The sequence below is a fragment of the Salvelinus namaycush genome, chromosome 33, assembly GCF_016432855.1.
Source record: "Salvelinus namaycush isolate Seneca chromosome 33, SaNama_1.0, whole genome shotgun sequence".
Taxonomy (NCBI): domain Eukaryota; kingdom Metazoa; phylum Chordata; class Actinopteri; order Salmoniformes; family Salmonidae; genus Salvelinus; species Salvelinus namaycush.
The window spans coordinates 13,071,042-13,093,648 of NC_052339.1; the positions used below are offsets into that span (position 1 = coordinate 13,071,042).

The 22,607-nt window shown below is 43.2% G+C and overlaps 1 protein-coding gene across 2 annotated transcripts in view; it reads right to left on the reverse strand.

Annotated features, from left to right (window-relative positions):
• LOC120028005 (partitioning defective 3 homolog) overlaps window positions 1-22,607 on the reverse strand; it is a 577,327-nt gene that overhangs the window by 224,579 nt on the left and 330,141 nt on the right. For both annotated transcript variants that reach the window (XM_038973116.1, XM_038973117.1), the window contains exons 12-14: window positions 19,538-19,726; window positions 17,099-17,269; window positions 984-1,143 (exon numbers count right to left, since the gene is read on the reverse strand). In XM_038973116.1, the coding sequence (XP_038829044.1) occupies window positions 984-1,143; window positions 17,099-17,269; window positions 19,538-19,726 (520 nt within the window). The remainder of the gene's footprint in view (window positions 1-983; window positions 1,144-17,098; window positions 17,270-19,537; window positions 19,727-22,607) is intronic.

Below are 22,607 nucleotides of genomic sequence, written 5' to 3' on the forward strand. Positions count from 1 at the left end.
GAAAGGAGAGAAAAAGAGGGGAAAAGAGGAGAGGTAGAGAAGGGGAGATATTAGAAGAAGAGAGGGTGAGTGAGGAGAGGAAGAGAGAGGAGAGGAAGATAAGGGGAGAGAGGAGAGGAAGAGAGTGGGGGGGTGATGGGGAAAGAGGAGAGGAAGAGAAGGGGAGAGGGAGGATGGGGAAAGATGAGAGGAAGAGAGGGGGAGAGAGCAGAGGAAGAGAGGGAAAGAGAGGAGCGGTAGAGGGGGAGAGATTAGAGGAAGAGAGGGTGAGAAGTAAGGAAGAGAGGGGGAGATTAGAGAAAGAGAGGGGTAGAGAGGAGAGGAAGAGAGGGGGGAGGGTAGCGAGGAGAGGAAGAGAGCGGAGAGAGAGGAGAGGAAGAGAGAGCAGAGGAAGAGAGCGGAAGAGAGGAGAGGCTGGAGTAGCTAGGTCTAACTCAGAGGAGAGTACAGGAAATGGGAGAGAAGGAAGAGAGAGGGGGTATGGTGGGTAGTGTGGAGTGTGAAGAGGTGGGGTCAGGTGGGGGTGTCAGGCTCCTCCAGCTGTGTCAAAACGTGGCTCCATGGCAGTGAGGTCGATACAGAGATGACAGGAGGTGACTGGTTAAGGACTGAATTGACTAGCAGAACTGGAGCTGAACTGGACCTGGAACGGAATGGGAATTGACCTGAGTGCAATCGTGCAAGTCGAGAGTGAAGGGGGGATGAATCGGGGATGACATTAATGACATTAAATGGAGGGGTGAGGACGGGAGGGATGAGGAAGATGGAAGAGGTGTGAGGTCAGCTAACTCAGAGAAAAATAAATGCTGTCTCTCTCGCTACCTCACTTTCAATCAAGGTGCAATATTAGAATGTTATCATAGAAGACATTCGGCCACTCCTGGTTACAGGACAACGGCAGTTTGCTTCAAAAACAAATATTTTACCATGTAGTTTATACCAACGCATTTTTGCGAATACCACCATGAGTTCAGGTGACTCACCCATCATGCGCGGTCCCATCATGACATTGCGTGGCGGCATGGAGGGCTGGTCGTCCATGCACTCTATGGTCCCGAACATGGAGTGGGAGATGTGGCGCTCATGGTCGTCCAGAGGGTCTGTCAGAGGCTGCTCCTCCTCCCATGAGCTTCCTGGAACCTCCTAAAGAGGGACAGAGAGAGAAGAGAGGTCACTCAGTGGAGGGGAAAGAGAGAAGAACAAACCATTGATGCAAAACCAAGTCTCAAGTCTCAAACAAGGTTCAGTCTGTCCATGGCCACTTCAAACATACAATACAATCTTTCACAGATTTGCATGTAGGAACCAGTACCAAAGGCAGTGTCATCTTCCAGTCAACAGACAAGGCTAGTGCTCCCAGTCAGATGAAGCAGCATGGATTTCTCATAGCTGTAAACATAGCTGCCTCATCCAGTGGGCCTCATTAAATGGCAAATTACTTTTGCTCAGTGGTCAATGTATTGCGACATTGATTATTGGGCAAACCGGCCACTCGATACACATGTCACTTTTAACACAACCCTATTACTGAGTGACAGTTAAGAAATGACATTCTAGGGTTTTAGCTTGGACCTAATAAGAAAAACTAGACTTAATGAGTCTTGTGTTTCCAGTCATTAATGTTAGGGGGAGGGGGGTAAGTTGAGAAACGTTATAGTATTCAATATAGTATTCTTTCTAACAAAGATATCTATATATATTTCAGAGTGTTGTGCATCCTTGGAAATAATCCTAATTCATGTAAACATTACAGTTTTGAAAACATAGCTTGTCTAAAAAAGTGGTCTCTTGGCTGGGTATGGGGTAAATTGAGTATAAACTGATGTATAGAACAATCTTAAAACGATTTACTTAGCATCATGAAACCTCTAACGTAATAGATTAATTTGACTTGATGGAAATCAGTTTTTTGCACCTAACTTGCTTACCACTTTTTCCATGTGGTTTCTTCCTTCACAGACTCCATGAAATGATGACCTCTTCCTAAATATGTGGTCAAATTATACTTTTTTGTGTATGGTTTCCTAGAAACAAGGGTGGCTCAACTTACCCCTTTGGCTCAGCTTACCCCACTCTCCCCTACAACCATTCTGTCCTTGTCAACAGCCTATGTCCCAAATGGCTCCCTTTTCCATATATAGTGTGTTACTGTTGATCAGGACCCATAGGGCTCTGGTCAAAAGTGGTGCACTATGTAGGGAATAGGGTGTCATTTAGAACACAAACAGTGTAAAACTGTACAGGATATGGTGGGAATGTTCTGTGATGCATTATGGCTCCAGAGAATAAAATAACATTTCCCACAAACAGATGAGAGAAAGAGAGAAGGAGAAAAAAGAGAGGGAGAAAATACTGTAACATTGTTTGGCAGGCACCTGTGAGGGAACCACGTGTGACTGGTTAGAGAACAGAGCCTGTTCCAAAGACAACAGCCGGGCCCTGTTTCACCAACACACACACACGCATGCGCAAACACACACAGAGTTGATTCTTGATGCCCAGGGAATACAGGAGGAGTTGGCCCTCCAACAGATCTGTTACAGATTCATTCCAAGCAGAGAGAGAGAGAGAGAGAGAGAGAGAGAGAGAGAGAGAGAGAGAGAGAGAGAGAGAGAGAGACACACACACAGACGGATGCAAGAGAGTGAAGCGAGAGAGAGTGAAGCGAGTGAGTGAGAGAGAAGCAAGAGAGAGAGAGAAGCAAGAGAGATAGAGACAGCAGGAGAGCGTGAAAGAGAGAGGAACCAAGCTCTGAACTGACCCCAGACCTGCAAATATGGATGTATCATGACACAAAACTGACCACGGGCCAAAAACAACAGAAACCAGAGAAGAGGAGATTCTTCAAGAAAACAAATAGAGAAACAAATGTGAGAGGATTGCAGAGGAAGAAAGACCCAAGCTGTCTATAGGACCAGTGTCGTTGGGTCAGCTCTGTAGTCTGCTGGGGTAGCACAGTCGTGCCGGGTCTATATGGTGACGGCTGGGTCAGGCGGGGGAAGAGACTTATCATGGTCGGTCTGTTTAATATAAATGAGGTTTAATGAAGTTGGGAGCTGAGGACTTTATCTAGCCTTGGTTTGATAAGTGCACAGCGTGCAAAGGAAGGGGTTAACGCAATTACAATCATTTCTAATAAAGCCTGGTCCAGGATGAATTGGACTCAAGAAGGTTTCAATGGTGTAACAGAGGATGTATTGTATTGGTTTCACTCTCTTGTTTTTCAATCTGGTGAGACTGGGGTCTGGGTAGGCTTATAAAAACAGTCACAGGCTGAGAAAAGGGCTGACTTCTCAGAGTTAATGAATAACGTATGGACAGGCGTCACAGAGGACAGAGAGACTGAGAATTGATTAAACAGGCTCCATATGTACAGTAGCTAGTCTGGTGGGTGCATGCGAGTGTGTGTGTGTGTGTGTGTGTGTGTGTGTGTGTGTGTGTGTGTGTGTGTGTGTGTGTGTGTGTGTGTGTGTGTGTGTGTGCGTGCGTGCGTGCGTGCGTGCGTGCGTGCGTGCGTGCGTGCGTGCGTGCGTGCGTGCGTGCGTGCGTGCGTGCGTGCGTGCGTGCGTGCGTGCGTGCGTGCGTGCGTGCCTGCATAAAGGAGTCTGTGCATAAGTGTGTTTGCATGTGTATGTGTGAGGGAGAGTTTGAGTGAGTGAGTAAACCAGTGTGCTTTTTAGTGGTATTACCAGCAGCTCTCGCCATCTCTTAATCTCTCTTAATCTACTCATTTCCAGACTGGATTATCCTGCTGTGAAGGAAGGCTACTGATTCACCCACAGAGAGCTTCGTCGGGAGTTCATCAAATTCCCACCGGATGACAGACGGAACACACATGCACAGACAGGGAAAAGTTGCCCCTTGATGACAAGGCAGTGTGTTACTCTAAAGTCCTTACCTGTACATGTATGGTTTTACGGTTAGCCCTTAGTCTGTTCATGTGGCCATAATCCAGTCAACTTTACCCATGATGCTGTTAGTAATTACATTCTTTAAGCTGCAGCATCCTGCCCACCTTTGGACCGACCAACCAACACACCTACCAACCTAAGTCTCCAGTGGCTACCTCCGTCTCATTAGCTTCCCCTCATCCCTTCATCTGCCTCAAGCCTTATCCTCCCAGGTGTTCCCTCTCTCCATTTCTACCTCCGCTGCATTCAACACCACTGCCCGTGTTTCCAGGAGATTGCCATTCCCCCTGTCTGTATTGATTGTAAACATTGTACTGTATGTGACTATAGCTTTGTACAAGTTGTCAGAGAGCGAGTTTAAGGGAAATAAACAGTATACATGTCTTCAAACTAAAATACAAATGAGTGTGTGTGTGTGTGTGTGTGTGTGTGTGTGTGTGTGTGTGTGTGTGTGTGTGTGTGTGTGTGTGTGTGTGTGTGTGTGTGTGTGTGTGTGTGTGTGTGTGTGTGTGTGTGTGTGTGTGTGTGTGTTCAAAGGGATCATGGTAAAGAATTAATAGAATAACCCCTTTTGAGTTCATACGGAACAGAGTTGAACTGAAATGAGCTGAACTGAGAGCTAATATAACACGTTACCCTCACAGTCCACCATTGCACTCAGCTACACCACTAAACCACCCGATTCAATAAATTATTCTCTGAATTGGACCAATTGAGTTTCCGTCGCTGGTTCTAAATGAGTTAGTCTGCTGGTACCAGCTGCGGTTGAATGGCCCTGCAGTAGGTGCAGAGTTGTGTTTCTGTAGTTCCACTATCTACTTTCCCACATTTACCCAGTTCATAATCAAGAGTAATCTCCCATCATGCAACACTCCCTCCCTTCTCTTCCTGTTATCCTCCAACATGAATCATTCGGATCTACTATGACATCACGCTAAGTGGTTGTCATGATCCCCATGTCATCATCTAATGGGGCCTCAATCCCTCCCCATAACATTACATTACACCGTTAAGGGAAAGGTCAGACGCAAATCTACCTCTCTTTTCTTTCTCTTTCTTTCTCTACCTCCGTCTCTCTATATCCTCCCCCCCTCTTTTCTTTGGGGAACGCATCTAAATGCATTAGTGTCGTAAGACTGTGTCCCCATCCCCATCCGCAGCGGATGGACGGTCAGCTCAATGCTAATAAAACCATAGTTTACTGTGCCAGGCAGATTCAGACTGATTGATCTCTCTCTGAAGCCATATTGATCAAGCCTTCTCTCCTCTTGTCTACAGGGCCGTGGTTCTTCTATTAGCCAAGCCAAGCCTCCTTCACAATGTCAACTCACATCAACGATCCCGTGCTGAATCCCATCTGGACATGTCTGGACAGTCATTGGTATGCATAAAGGGGCAGTTCGTGTCCTGTTACGTAAGGGCCCTTTTCCATTAGCTCCCCTCTTCAATGTAAGCTCAAATGTATTCTGTTCAGTATCTATAATACACAGCAACAGGGTGGAAGGAACAAGGCTACTTCAGCAGGTATCCTGTCCTCTATTACTTCATGTATGACATGAAGCCACATGATAGGAGCAGAGTAGCTAGGTCTCCTTTACCCATTCTACCCTGATGTGGTGGGGCTGCATTCAAAATGGCATCCTATTCCCTTTATAGTGGAAAGTAGTGCACTGTATATATAATAGGGTGCCATTTGGGACGCACACTTGCTGTACTGTAGCTCATCTATAATGCAGAGGGCATCTGAATCCTCCCATTACCAGATGATGGCCCAGTGCTTCCCAGTGGACCTGACTGGTCTTGACCAGTAAGTGAAGCTCCTCATAGCCTTCAAAGGTAGAGAGGCCAAAGCTTTGTCCAATGCTTTGTACACGGATACATTTGGTGTACAATCCTAACTGATTTAATGTTCAATGGGGCACACGTTGACAATAAACTAATCTTAGTTAAGTTCAGCTAGTACTTCCTTGATTCTCTCCCTTTCAAAATACATATTTTTTATCATTTTGTGCTTACTCAACATGACCCAGCTTACAGAGGGTGTGGGGTATAGCCTAACGATTACCCACAATGCGTCATTCAGGTCGTTTGAATAGAATAGGCCAGTGTAGCAGTTTCTTCTTCCAAATGATATTTACATAATCGAGAGAAAGAGTAGTGTTTCCGAAAGGCTTTCATGTGGTCAAGAGAAGGAAATGTTTTACATATATTTTTTATGTTCTGCCTCCAGGGACACTGGACTCTGCTGAGACACGCAGAAACTAAAGAAAGTGAAAGTTGGAAGTAGAAATATCTTAATTTCAATAAATGAAATGAAACAATTGGGGAGAGAGGGTAGAGTAGCATCCTAAGGCTGTATGTTCCACTTCATGAATTTACATAAGCAGCACGTCCCATACTGCCTATTTTAAATACTGCAGTTTAAAAATAGTACAATATGGATGGTACAGTAAGTAAAACGTAGCACAGAGCAGAACAGGTGAGGTTTAGAAAACACATTGTTAACATAATATGAAGGCTGCCTCAACTCTAAAAGTGTGCTGGTCAGGGCAGGTCCTGGCCGTTCTGCCGCCATAGGCCAGGCCAAAAAATGGCTGTCCCTACAAGAATAGTCCCAGTAAGCAAAATTACATTGAAAATACGTCAAAAATACATATTTTTCCAGATGTTGAAGCTAGGTTCAATTTAGGTTCTGAATGAAAGGTGAAAAGAGGTATTTTCTAGGCGTTGAAATAAGGTTAATTTTCAGTTCTGAAAGAAAGTTGAAAATAGGTGCGGTTGAAGTCGGAAGTTTACATACACTTAGGTTGGAGTCCTTCATACTCGTTTTTCTTGTTAACAAACTATAGTTTTGGCAAGTCGGTAAGGACATACTTTGTGCATGAAACAAGTAATTTTTCCAACAACTGTTTACAGACAGATTATTTCACTTAAAATTCACTGTATCACAATTCCAGTGGGTCAGAAGTTTAACACTAAGTTGACTGTGCCTTCAAACAGCTTGGGAAATTCCAGAAAATTATGACATGGCTTTAGAAGCTTCTGATAGGCTAATTTACATAATTTAAGTCAATTGGAGGTGTACCTGTGGATGTATTTCAAGGCCTACCTTCAAACTCAGTGCCTCTTTGCTTGACATCATGGGAAAATCAAAAGAAATCAGCCAAAAGCTCAGACAAAAAATTGTAGACCTCCACAAGTCTGGTTCATCCTTGGGAGCAATTTCCAAACGCATGAATGTACCACGTTCATCTGTACAAACAATAGTATGCACGTATAAACACCATGGGACCACACAGCCGTCATACCTCTCAGGAAGGAGACGCGTTCTGTCTCCTAGAGATGAACGTACTTGGGTGCGGAAAGTGCAAAACAATCCCAGAACAACAGCAAAGGACCTTGTGAAGATGAAAAAGCCAGACTACGGTTTGCAACTGCACATGGGGACAAAGATTGTACTTTTTGGAGAAATGTCCGCTGGTCTGATGAAACAAAAATAGAAGTGTTTGGCCATAATGACCATTGTTATGTTTGGAGGAAAAAGGAGAAGGCTTGCAAGCCGAAGAACACTATCCCAACCGTGAAGCACGGGGGTGGCAGAATCATGTTGTGGGGGTGCTTTGCTACAGGAGGGACTGGTGCAATTATGTGGATATATTGAAGCAAAATCTCAAGACATCAGTCAGGAAGTTAAAGCTTGGTCGCAAATGGGTCTTCCAAATGGACAGTGACCCCAAGCATACTTCCAAAGTTGTGGCAAAATAGCTTAAGGACAACAAAGTCAAGGTATTGGAGTGACCATCACAAAGCCCTGACCTCAATCCTATAGAAAATGTGTTGGCAGAACTGAAAAAAAGTGTGCGAGCAAGGAGGAATGGGCCAAAATTCACCCAACTTATTGTGGGAAGCTTGTGGAAGGCTATCCGAAACGTTTGACACAAGTTAAACTATTTAAAGGCAATGCTACCAAATACTAATTGAGTGTATGTAAACTTCTGATCCACTGGGAATGTGATGAAAGAAATAAAAGATGAAATAAATCATTCCGACATTTCACATTCTTAAAATAAAGTGGTGATTCTAACTGACCTAAATTCCTAAATTCCTAAATGACCTAAATTCTAAGACATTTTTACTATGATTAAATGTCAGGAATTGTGAAAAACTGAGTTTAAATGTATTTGGCTATGGTGTATATAAACTTCCGACTTCAACTGTATTTTCCGGGCGTTGAAAATACATATCTACCGGATGTTGAAATCAGGTTAATTTTCGGTTCTGAATAAAAGTTCTGTAATTTATAGACGTCTATGTTTGGGCCAAATCAAGGCTGGGCCAGACAACATCTGAACCAAACATAGACATCTGTGATTGGTTCAGATTTAGTCGGGACCGGACCAAAAAACAACATCCGTGGACGTGGAAATCAAGGCTGGTCCGGACAGGACCAAAAAAAGATGTCCAAATGGAGTCAGCGTCAGTCCGTGCATACTGGGGTATAGCCTACAGCAGGGATGGGCAACTTAAGTCCTCGGGGGCTGGAGCGGTGTCACACTTTCCCCATTCCTAGTCAACACAGCTGATGAAACAAATTGCTTTCTAAACATAACATCATGATTAGTTGATTATTGGTGTCAGATGTGTTAGCTGGGGCTGGGGAAAAAGTGTGACACCAATCAGTCCCTAGATGACTGGATTTGCCTATCCCTGGCCTACAGTGTCGGCCGAAATTTAATTTTAGGAATGCCCATCTGCATTGTGTAATATGATGTTATAGGACTGTCATCGGAAGAATTCTGAGAAGGTTAGTGAAAAAATTTATATATTTTGGTGGTTTATACGTAATCGCTATGTTTGGCTTGAATCAATGTGGTTGTGATGTTTGCTATTGTGGTATGCTAATATAACGCTATATTGTGTTTTCGCTGTAAAACACTTAGAAAATCTGAAATATTGTCTGGATTCACAAGATCTGTGTCTTTCAATTGCTGTACGCTGTGTATTTTTAAGAAATGTTTTATGATGAGTAATTAGGTAATACACGTTGCTCTCTGTAGTTATTCTAGTCGAGTTGTGATGGTGGCTGCAATGGTAAACTATGATTTATACCTGAAATATGCAAATTTTTCTAACAAAACATATGCTATACAATAAATATGTTATCAGACTGTCATCTGATGAATTTGTTTCTTGGTTAGTGGCTATTTATATCTTTATTTGGTCGAATTTGTGATAGCTACTGATGGAGTAAAAAACTGGTGGAGTAAAAAAAATGGTGTCTTTTGCTAACGTGGTTAGCTAATAGATTTACATATTGTGTCTTCCCTGTAAAACATTTTAAAAATCAGAAATGATGGCTGGATTCACAAGATGTGTATCTTTCATCTGGTGTCTTGGACTTGTGATTTAATGATATTTAGATGCTAGTATTTACTTGTGACGCTATGCTAGGCTATGCTAGTAGCTTTTCTACTGATGGGGGTGCTCCCGGATCCGGGTTTGGGAGGTGTTAGAGGTTAACATGTCAGTGCATTTTTTTATTTGATTGGGTGCCATTTAGGTTAGGCTATTTGATCAGAGAAACCGGCAAGATGTAAAAAGTCTCATTACATTGTCATACATTTGATCTCCAGGCTGTAGGCTACAGAGAAGGCCACGTACTCTTTCCACCATATGCTATATATTCAATATGATTTATGTTAGATAATTATTTTGACAGAATGTGGAGCGCTGCATCTCTCCAACAGCACCCTGGAGAGGTGTTATGTGTTGTTGTTGGAGGTGTGTCTTGGTCAGTTGAGCTCAGAAAATGCCGCCCTCGTCAATCTGCCGCCATAGGCGGCCGCATAATCCTGCCTAATGAGCGGGCCGGCTGTGGCGCTGGTTGCTTTTGGCAGACTTTTGTCAAGTTTGGCTTGTAAAGCACCTTGATGAGACTGGCTTGGTAAGCTGTTATGACCACTGTAGTGATTTAGTGTCGCACAAAACAACGACAAAAGAAAGCTGACCAGGAAGGGGAAGGCAGAGTGTTGCAGGTCGCCAGCTCACCGACACATCAGTGAGTGCACACACACGGATGCACGCATGGATGTACACACATTCGCTGTGGTACACTTCACATCAGCTACAAAAAGTTTGGCACCGCGAAGAACTGGAAAGCATTTTCCAAAATAAATGAGTCTGTTTATAGTTCTGGAAGGCGAATCAGACCTTTCTCAGCTCAAAAGCAGCAGGCAACAAACCCTAAATAAAAAGAACGCTCATGCACACGTACACACACACACACAATACCCTACCGCCCCTCACAAATGTTTTTGTGCTGGTGCCAATCCCAGACTTCAGTCAGCAGCTCTGATTTCCCGCCAAATTACACTGGTGGCAGTGGAAAATGACTCTCACAAGCCTCTCCGTCACATGGACTGAATACTTTTAGACAAGTTTTAACTTGAGGTGGACAACCACAACAAGCGTTTCTCAGATACACGTTGACGTCAGCTCTGACTGTTGCTTTCTGAGGAAGATTATGATAAATGGATAAGCATGATAATATGAGGATATACATTCATTTATATGAGCAGAGCCAAACGCATGAGGGCTTTGCAAAAAGAATGCTTTGATGACACACAAAAGCCCGCCCGCCCGCCCGCACACAGGCACACACACACACACACACACACACACACACACACACACACACACACACACACACACACACACACACACACACACACACACACACACACACACACACACACACACACACACACACACACACACACAGACTGCAGTGGCTCTGTTGTCCTGGTGTGTAAATGAAATTGAAGATGCAAGTATTACATGCTAATAACAAAAAGCTCATCCATGTGAAATAAAAAACTATTCACAACTTTATTGTATTGAATATTGACTTCCATTTGTGACTTGGAATAAAGGTCATGCAACGCTCAATTAACTAAATCTGTTTTTATTTGCTGACGTGATGACACACATCGTTATAAAACGGCATAATTAATACCAAAGGAACATGAATAGGATGAGTACATTTTAAAGTCCTGATAAAAATTTATTGAATTGACTTTCCAAGAATGTAATTGCATTGAACACGTGACAATATATTAATAGAAGGACTGAGAAATTACAAAGGCAGCATCCCAAATGGCACCCTATTCCCTATGTAGTGCAGTTATTTGGACCAGGGCTCAGAGCTGGGGTCAAAAGTAGTGCACTACATAGGGAATAGGGTGGCATTTGGGATGCTGCCAAAGTCTCTGAAGCATTGATTCAATTACAATGCGTCAAACATAAATTCCCAATGACCAATCCCATTACTTTAATACCGTATATGGGTCAGAAGTACACTCCCTCAACTATGTGCCAGTCCTAGTTATCAGTCGGAACTATGGAATGACTGAAGTGACTGTTCTAGAACAAGTTCTATTTTGTAATCAAATCAAATGTCACATGCGCCGAATACAAAAAGTGCAGACTTTACCGTGAAATCCTTACTTACGAGCCGAGCCCTTTCCCAACAATGCAGTTAAAAAGTAAGAAAATTTGAAAATAAATACAAATCAAATAGTAACACAATAAAATAACAATAACAAGGCTATATACAGGCTATACTGTATACAAGGAGTACCGGTTCCGAGTCAGTGTACTGGGGGACGAGGTAGTTGGGGTGATTGATTGAGGTAATATGTACATGCAGGTTTGATTAGGTGATTGATTGAAGCACTATGTACATGTAGGTAGGGGGGAAAACCAGAAAGTACAGGTAGCCATTGATTAACTGTTCAGCAGTCTTATGGCTTTGGTGTAGAAGCTGTTCAGGAGCTTTTTGGTCCCAGACTTGGGGCTCCGGTAGCACTTGCCGTGCAGTAGCAGAGAGATAACAGACTGTGACTTGGGTGGCTGGAGTCTGACAATTTTTAGGGCCTTCCTGTGACACTGCCTGGTATAGAGATCCTGGATGACAGAGGTGATGTACTGCGCTGTATGCACTACCCTCTGTAAGCGCCTTGCAGTCGGATGCTGAGCAGTTACCATACCAGGCGGTGATGCAGCCGGTGAAGATGCCCTTGATGGTGCAGATGTAGAACTTTTTGAGGTGGTTACAATGTGAGAGGCACTTGGTAATGATGATACACAGTACCAGTCAAAAGAGTGGAGTGACACCTACTCATTCAAGGGGTTTTCTTGATTTTTTTGACTGTTTTCTACATTGTAGAATATAATAGTGAAGACATCAAAACTATGAAATAACACATATGGAATCATGTAGGAACCAAAAAAGTGTTAAACAAATCAAAATATATTTGAGATTTGAGATTCTTCAAAGTAGCCGCCTTCTGCCACCTTTTGCCTTTGCACACTCTTGGCATTCTCTCAGTCTTGAAGGAGTTCCCACATATGCTGAGCACTTTTTGGCTGCTTTTCCTTCACTCTGCGATCAAACTCTTCCCAAACCATCTCAATTGGGTTGTAATCGGGTGATTGTGGAGACCAGGTCATCTGATGCAGCACTCCATCAACTCTCCTTCTTGGTCAAATAGCCCTTACACAGCCAGGAGGTAGGTTGGGTCATTATCCTGTTGAAAAACAAATGATAATCCGACTAAGCACAAACCAGATGGGATGGCGTATCGCTGCAGAATACTGTTGTAGTCATGCTGGTTAAGTGTGCCAAGAATTCTAAATAAATCACAGACAGTGTCACCACCAAAAATCTCAAATTTGGACTCATCAGACCAAAATACAGATTTCCACTGGTCTAATGTCCATTGCTTGTGTTTCTTCACATTTCTTCAAGTCTCTTCTTCTTATTGGCATCCTTTAGTTGTGGTTTCTTTGCAGCAATTCGACCATGAAGGCCTGATTCACGCAGTCTCCTCTGAAAAGATGTTGTTGAGATGTGTCTGTTACTTGAACTCTGAAGCATTTATTTGGGCTGCAATTTCTGAGGCTGGTAACTCTAATGAACTTATCCTCTGCGGCAGAGGTAACTCTGGGTCTTCCTTTCCTGTGGTGGTCCTCATGAGAGCCAGTTTCATCATAGCGCTTGATGGTTTTTGCGACTCCACTTGAAGAAACTTTCGAAGTTCTTGAAGTTTTCCGGATTGACTGACCTTCATGTCTTAAAGTCATGATGGACTGTTGTTTCTCTTGCTTACTTGAGCTATTCTTTCCATAATATGGACTTGGTCTTTTACTAAATGGGGCTATCTTCTGTATACCACCCCTACCATGTCACAACACAACTGATTGGCTCAAACGCATTCAGAAGGAAAGAAATTCAAAAAATTCACTTTTAACAATGCACACCTGTTAATTGAAATGCATTCCAGGTGACTACCTCATGAAGCTGGTTGAGAGAATAATGTAATGTGCAAAGCTGTCATCAAGGCAAAGGGTGGCTACTTTGAAGAATCTAAAACAAATACATATATTTTGATTTGTTTAACACTTTTTTGGTTACTACATGATTCCATGTGTGTTATTTCATAGTTATTCTACAATGTAGAAAATAGTACAAATAAAGAAAAACCATGGAATGAGTAGGTGTGTCCAAACTTTTGACTGGTACTAGACTTATCTACCTCTATCCCTCCAGTATCCCTGCACATGGTAAATATGGTACTGGAACTGACTGACCCTTTATATAGTTCTTATTTTTTATGTTTTATTGCTTGTGTGTTTTTGTTCTACCTTGTGTTATGTTTAGTACTACATTGATATTGATTACTGCATTGTTTGGTTTCGATCTTGCAAGAAAGTTATTTCACTGTGCACGTGACATTACAACTTGAAACTTGACTGGCTGGACTGATAGGAGCGACCTTGGATCTTGGAGGGCCCAGGAGGGACAAGTGTCCTTGGCCAGGGAAAGTGAGTGGGAGAAGGGTTAGGGGGGGTGAGGGGAATGTGTGTGTGTGTGTGTGTGTGTGTGTGTGTGTGTGTGTGTGTGTGTGTGTGTGTGTGTGTGTGTGTGTGTGTGTGTGTGTGTGTGTGTATGTGTATGTGTGTGTGTGTGTGTGTGTGTGTGTGTGTGTGTGTGTGTGTGTGTGTACGTGTTGTGCGTGCGTGCGTGCGTGTGTGCGTGCGTGTGTGGGGGGGACAGACGAAGGGCAGATGAGGGAAGAGTGTCCCAGCAGGAAGTCTGCTCAAGGACCACAGGACAGAGGCACCAATCATCCTCACACCAACACTAATCAAAGCTGATCTCGAATCAGAGGCTGCAGGGGATTGGAACACACACACACAAAACAAACACGCACACACACTTCAACGACGAGTACTTCACCACTGAATAAAACCAGCTCATCTCCATAATCAGCCCATTCCCATATCAATTCATCTCCTCATAGATACCAACATAATATATTTGCTTCACCACTTCAAAGCCAATGAAATGTATTCTGAAAGATAAATTCGTTTTTTAAGATGTTATGAGAGCAGCTCGACTGCTGGTTAATAGAGAAACATAAATAGATTCAGGGTTGAGTGATGGGACTTGATCTTTTTTGATATATCCGAAAGCCAGCAGCACCTATCAAAACCATATCTGGGCTAGGGCATTCCACAGGCTGAATTGCTTTCGATCCTCTCAACTTCTGCTTCAGTCTGATAACAACTTCTCACTTTAATTCACTTTCTTTCTCAAAGTCCAACCTTCCTATCTGCACATTGTGGTGGGCTCTGTCTGCCTCTGTCTGCCAATCATCCACTATTGAAGTGGCTCTCGCCATATCATAGCGCCCCACATTGTCAAGTCAACCATATGCAATGGGTCCGAAAGTAGAGAAGAGTTAGATTATCAAAATAGGATCTTTGCTGTGAAGATTTGCATGGTGGTAGTAGAGCTCCTGCAGGTGTCTCTCTGGCTATCTCAAAGAACCAAACCAAGGAAAGGAGGGCGATAGACATAGATAAGAAAAGGAGGGCGATAGACAGAGGTAAGAAAAGGAGGGCGATAGTCAGAGATAAGAAAAGGAGGGCGATAGACAGAGGTAAGAAAAGGAGGGTGATAGTCAGAGATAAGAAAAGGAGGGCGACAGACAGAGGTAAGAAAAGGAGGGCGACAGACAGAGGTAAGAAAAGGAGGGCGATAGACAGAGGTAAGAAAAGGAGGGCGATAGACAGAGGTAAGAAAAGGAGGGCGATAGACAGAGGTAAGAAAAGGAGGGCGATAGACAGAGGTAAGAAAAGGAGGGCGATAGTCAGAGATAAGAAAAGGAGGGCGATAGACAGAGGTAAGAAAAGGAGGGCGATAGACAGAGGTAAGAAAAGGAGGGCGATAGACAGAGGTAAGAAAAGGAGGGCGATAGACAGAGGTAAGAAAAGGAGGGCGATAGACAGAGATAAGAAAAGGAGGGCGATAGACAGAGGTAAGAAAAGGAGGGCGATAGACAGAGGTAAGAAAAGGAGGGCGATAGACAGAGGTAAGAAAAGGAGGGCGATAGACAGAGGTAAGAAAAGGAGGGCGATAGACAGAGGTAAGAAAAGGAGGGCGATAGACAGAGATAAGAAAAGGAGGGCGATAGTCAGAGATAAGAAAAGGAGGGCGATAGACAGAGATAAGAAAAGGAGGGCGATAGTCAGAGATAAGAAAAGGAGGGCGATAGACAGAGGTAAGAAAAGGAGGGCGATAGACAGAGGTAAGAAAAGGAGGGCGATAGACAGAGGTAAGAAAATGAGGGCGATAGACAGAGATAAGAAAAGGAGGGCGATAGACAGAGATAAGAAAAGGAGGGCGATAGACAGAGGTAAGAAAAGGAGGGCGATAGACAGAGATAAGAAAAGGAGGGCGATAGACAGAGATAAAAAAAGGAGGGCGATAGACAGAGGTAAGAAAAGGAGGGCGATAGACAGAGATAAGAAAAGGAGGGCGATAGTCAGAGATAAAAGGAGGGCGATAGACAGAGATAAGAAAAGGAGGGCGATAGACAGAGGTAAGAAAAGGAGGGCGATAGACAGAGGTAAGAAAAGGAGGGCGATAGACAGAGGTAAGAAAAGGAGGGCGATAGACAGAGGTAAGAAAAGGAGGGCGATAGACAGAGGTAAGAAAAGGAGGGCGATAGACAGAGATAAGAAAAGGAGGGCGATAGTCAGAGATAAGAAAAGGAGGGCGATAGACAGAGATAAGAAAAGGAGGGCGATAGACAGAGGTAAGAAAAGGAGGGCGATAGACAGAGATAAGAAAAGGAGGGCGATAGACAGAGATAAGAAAAGGAGGGCGATAGACAGAGGTAAGAAAAGGAGGGCGATAGACAGAGATAAGAAAAGGAGGGCGATAGTCAGAGATAAAAGGAGGGCGATAGACAGAGATAAGAAAAGGAGGGCGATAGACAGAGGTAAGAAAAGGAGGGCGATAGACAGAGATAAGAAAAGGAGGGCGATAGTCAGAGATAAGAAAAGGAGGGCGATAGACAGAGATAAGAAAAGGAGGGCGATAGACAGAGGTAAGAAAAGGAGGGCGATAGACAGAGATAAGAAAAGGAGGGCGATAGACAGAGATAAGAAAAGGAGGGCGATAGTCAGAGATAAAAGGAGGGCGGTAGACAGAGATAAGAAAAGGAGGGGGCGATAGTCAGAGATAAAAGGAGGGCGATAGACAGAGATAAGAAAAGGAGGGCGATAGACAGAGATAGGTGGCAAGGTAAAAGTCAATCATAAAGCCCTTGTTTATCATTCAAAGCAGACAAGTGGTCCATCCATCAATCCCTCTCTCATCCCTCTCTCGTTCTCACCCACTCCACTCGTCTGTCTGACAAGTCAAGCAGTAAAGGAGCGGGGGAAAGAGATCAACTCTTTCATTCCCAATACCACGAATATCAACTTATGAAGCTCAGCTAAGGCCAAACAATTAAAACATCCGCTCTTCATGATAAAGACAATTAGTTCTCTATTTCATTCATACACACATGAGGGTTGAGGTCCATTTAAGTTCAATTCCAGTCAATTCTGAAAGTAAACCAAATTCCACAATGAAAAGCTTTGAATTGAATTTGAATTTCTGTGTACTTCCTGAATTGCCTGGAATTGAAATGGAATTGACTCCAAGCTTAACACACACACTTAACACACACACATACAGACTCTCAAACACAGACACAGACACACACACACACACACATACATACATACATACAGGGAATGACCTTAGAGTCTCACAATGGTGCATTCATTACCTCGTTGCTCTTGGCAACCCTCCTGGCAACGATGAGTTGGATCATCCCTCGTTTGTTGCCCTCCGTCGACATGGACAGGCGAAGCATTTCCATGGCATCCTGGTTGGGCGTCCCTAGCAACGACTCGCCATTGACGGCAATCAGCTGGTCGTTGACTCTCAGTCGGCCATCCTGATCAACCACACAAAAGAGAAGGGTGTGATCTGATCATATATATATATATGACCTGTTTTACAACGCATAACGATAAGGACATGTAATCTTGACAATTTCTTTAAGTGAATGACCATCAGAGTAATGAACAAACTATAGGAGACTAGATAATACAGGACAATACATAACAGAAGTCGAATACAGTCATTATTCATTCTTACTGCACCTCATGAGCATTTTCTTTGAGGAGCGTACACATTGGTAGCCTAGTGGTCACTGGTTCGAATCCCAGTGAAACATCTGCTGGTGTGCCCTTGAGCAAGGCACTTAATAACTTCTTGCGACTACAGGGGGTGCTGTTCCGAATTAGCATTTTGTCGTCTCCAAATTAAACTGCCTAGTACTCAATTCTTGCTCGTACAATATGCATATTATTAATTCTATTGGATAGAAAACACTTTCTAGTTTCATACAAAGTTGGAATGATGTCTGTGGGTGACCCAGAACTCTTTCTACAGCGAAATCCATGACAGACAGTGAAAGGTCTGAGAGCGAAGCTCTGGTTTCAGATCAGTTTTTAAGGTCTCTGTCTATCCTATGGAACGACACGAACTGCACCCGCCTTCCCCTGGATGTCAGTAACCAATGAGAAGTGGAATGGGCCTTCTCCGTAGCTCTCAGAGGTTATAAAAGACCAAGGAGTGAGAGTAGCCCCCCTTTCGACGCTCGCCCTTACGCAGGAAGGGACCTCCGGATGCCATTTTCACAGGCTCGGTTATCAACTTGAAATGTATCCGTCTGTAATTTAATTCGATATAGGACTTAGAAACATCATAAGGTAGTTAATTTAAACCGTTTTATAGCAATTTATATCCGTTTAGTGCGATTTTGATGCATTTCTATGTGAAGCACCGGGCACATTTCGGGGTCCCGGTCGAACGTTAGCGGGCATTTAGACGGACAAAGGACATCTTTCGACCAAAAGAAGATTAAACCCAAGAAAGAATACATTGCCCAAGAATCTGATGGAAGAACAGCTCAAAGTAAGCAATATTTAATATGATAAATCGTTGTTCTGTCGAAATATTTTAAACGCATATTTCGCCATTTTGTTTGGTATAGCTTCACTTGGCGAACCCTGTATTGAAAAGTAAGGATAATTTTAAAAATGTAAGTCAGCGGTTGCATTAAGAACTAATTTGTCTTTCGATTCCTGTCAACTCTGTATTTTTTAGTCAAGTATATGATTAGCTTTGGATTAAACTAGATCACTCTGAAAGCTGACGTCCCTCATTTTGATGCTTGAGTTGTGACTATTTCCATTGTATAACCACGGTTTTGTATGGCTAAATATGCACCTTTTCGAACAAACTGTATATGTATGTTGTAAAATGATGTTACAGGAGTGTCATCGGAAGAATTCTGAGAAGGTTAGTGAAAAAATTAATATATTTTGGCGATGATAACGTTATAGCTCCCTTTGCCTTGAATTCATGCTCTACTAACGTTTGTACATGTGGTATGCTAACTTATCGATTTATTGTGTTTTCGCTGAAAAACGCTTAGAAAATCTGAAATATGGTCTGAAATCACAAGAACTGTGTCTTTCCATTGCTATGCTTTGTCTATTTTTATGAAATGTTTTATGATGAGTAAATTGGTCATACACGTTGCTCTATCTAGTAATTCTAGTCGATTTGTGATGGTCGGTGCAATTGTAAACTGTGATTTCTACCTGAAATATGCACTTTTTTCTAACAACACCTATCCTATACCATAAATATGTTATCAGACTGTCATCTGATGAGTTTTTTTCTTGGTTTGTTGCTATCAATATCTTAGTTTAGCCGAATTGGTGATAGCTAGTGGTGGAGAGAGAAAATGGTGGACAAAGAAAGATGGTGTATTTTGCTAACGTGGTTAGCTAATAGATTTACATATTGTGTCTTCCCTGTAAAACATTTTAAAAAACAGAAATGATGGGTTTATTCACAAGATCTGTATCTTTCATCTGGTGTCTTGGACTTGTGATTTAATGATATTTAGATGCTACTATTTACTTGTGAAGCTATGCTAGCGATGCTAATCAGTGTGGGGGGGGTGGGGGGTGATCCCGGATACGGGGTTGATACTCGTGAAAGGTTAACCCTAATTGCTCATGAAAGTTGCTCTGGATAAGAGCGTCTGCTAAATTACTCAAAGGTAAACATTTGAATTGTCATTTATTAGGGTTTATTTATCATGTATATGTATCAACCATGGAACACAAGGATGTGCGATCCTCACCTTGCAGGCGGCTCCTCCGTTGATGATGGACTTGACAAAGATGCCCAGGTCGGCGTGGTTCTCCTTGGAGCGGTTGCCCTTGACGCTGACCCCCAGACCTGCCGACCCCGAGTCACTCAGAGGGATCTCAAAGGTCAGGAACTCCCTGGTACCATCTGGGGTCAACACCAGGTCCTCTTCTTCTGACTTCTATAAGGAGAGGGGGGAGGGAGGTGGATAGGTAGAGAAGAAACAATATGGAGAGAGAGATGAGAAGAAAAAAAGAGGCCGAGATGAGATGAGTGTGTGTCATATCTTATTGTGGCTGTCATTGTCATTTTTCCTTTCTGTCTAGGAGACCGCCGCTAATTCGCTGTCACAGTCATAAGCTCTCTCTGTGTGAGAACCAGGATCAAAGATACTTTGAAAACACCAGGTATCCATTTTATGCTCAAACAACAGCATTTTCCCTTTGACGTCCACACCGTGCATCTTTAGAAGATGATCTCTCGTCAGGCGTTTGAGGTCCAACATATACATTAAGTGATCTGATGTTCTGTGGGATGTTTTGTTAGAGTTCATTTTCAAAGAAAGGAGAGGTTAAAATTTGCATTTAGTCTCAGTGTGTTCACACTGCTTGGGGGTGAAACCTGTTTAAAACCCACTGAGACTGGAAGACATTCGACCAAAACGGGTGTCAAAACTCAATTTATTCTCCCTTCTCTACGAATGTTTAGGGAAGGGGAATTTCAAAAGGAGAGGCGTAAAAATCAAAGGCTTTTGCTAACTAAGGTCATTACAAATTGCAATTTTTTTTCTTCCTTTCTTTCAGACAGATAAGTAAGGGGAACGAGAGGTCGGAGGGAAAACACCTGCGACATCAAAAAAGACAGTAATGATATTTCTCTGTGCATGACAGAATATGGTTCATTGTGACGGACAGGAAGAGAGCTTGTCTTGAATATGAAAACAATTTCACCTAATATCAGGATCGCTCATGCATACTAATCACTAGCGTGTGCAGAGGAATCTGCAGCCACTAGTGTTGCTCTGAAGATGAAAAAAGCTTTTAATTTAAAACCAATAAAAGTTTGGCGAATGATAAAACAAAGAGGAATGGAGTACTGCTACGACATTGCTTTGTTCAATACTGTGAATACATTTGAGGGGTGTTATTGAATGAATGAGGAAAAGTGTGATCTGTGAGGGATATGAAGCCTTCATCATGTGCTGTCGTGTGTGAGTGTGTGTGTACGCGTGTGTGCCTTGCAGATATAGCCATGGCTGGTCTATTAAGGGAAATAATCCAAACAACAGGAGCAATCAACCCTGGGACCCATGCTCCAAGACCCCTATAACACTACTGATGAAAGTATTGCTCTGCACACACACAAACACACGTATACACACACACACAGAAAAGCCAGGTGTCTGCCCTTCACAGCTGCTGAGTGAGAGCAAAGCAGGTTTTCAGTGGCTGAGTTATTAGGATGCAGTGGTGCATTCAGGTGCATGAAGCTTTTTTCAACACCTAGCGTGGCCTGACACCCTATTCCCGTGTGTGTGTGTGTGTGTGTGTGTGTGTGTGTGTGTGTGTGTGTGTGTGTGTGTGTGTGTGTGTGTGTGTGTGTGTGTGTGTGTGTGTGTGTGTGTGTGTGTGTGTGTGTGTGTGTGTGTGTGTGTGTGTGAGAAAGAGAGCCCCTATTCCCCAGTCATTCCTCAGCTGTGCCCCCCTAACCCCTCTGGACCATGAACTGGATGACTGGACCCTCAGTAAATACAGGCCCCTGAATCCTTCTAATCACAGTTCATTTCAACACACAGCCCTTCCATTACACACCACCACTAGAGGACCATGCCAGGAAATCACTATTCATATCCTACAGCAAGGTGATAGGGAGTGGGCACAGGTCAGGTAGAGAGAGAGAAGTATCCTTCCTCACTACCAGCAGAAAGTAGTTATTTGTCCTCGACTACTTTACTCTACCGCATGTGATAGTATAATTAGGCAATAAGGCACGAGGGGGTGTGGTATATGGCCAATATACGACAGGTAAGGGATGTTCTTAAGCACAACGCAACACGGAGTGCCTGGATACAGCCCTTAGCCGTGGTATATATATGTTTTATTTTTTTATTTCACCTTTATTTAACCATGTAGGCCAGTTACAACTGCGACCTGGCCAAGGTAAAGCAAAGCAGTGCGACAAAAAAACAACAACACAGAGTTACACGTGGGATAAACAAAAGTACAGTCAATAACACAATAGAAAAATGTATAAACAGTGTGTGCAAATGTTGTACGATTAGGGAGATCAGGCAATAAATAGGCCATAGTGGCTAAATAATTACAATTTAGCATTAACACTGGAGTGATAGATGTGCAGATGATGATGTGCAAGTAGAGATACTGGGGTGCAAAAGAGCAAAACAAATAACAATATGGGGATGAGGTAGTTGGGTGGGCTATTTACAGATGGGCTGTGTACAGGTGCAGTGATCGGTAAGCTGCTCAGATAGCTGATGCTTATAGTTAGTGAGGGAGATATAGGTCTCCAGCTTCAGTGATTTTTGCAATTCTTTCCAGTCATTGGCAGCAGAGAACTGGAAGGAAAGGCGACCAAAGAGGAATTGGCTTTGGGGGTGACCAGTGAAATATACCTGCTGCAGCGCGTGCTACGAGTGGGTGTTACTATGGTGACCAGTGAGCTGAGATAAGGCGGGGCTTTACCTAGCAAAGACTTATAGATGACCTGGAGCCAGTGGGTTTTCACGACGGATATGTAGCGGGGGCCAGCCAACGAGAGCATACAGGTTGCAGTGGTGGGTGGTATATGGGGCTTTGGTGACAAAACGGATGGCACTGTGATAGACTACATCCAATTTGCTGAGTAGAGTGCTGGAGGCTATTTTGTAAATGACATCACCAAAGTCAAGTATCGGTAGGATAGTCAGTTTTATGAGGGTATATTTGGCAGCATGAGTGGAGGCTTTGTTGCAAAATAGGAAGCCGATTCTAGATTACATTTTGGATTGGAGATGCTTAATGTGAGTCTGGAAGGAGAGTTTACAGTCTTAACAGCCACCTAGG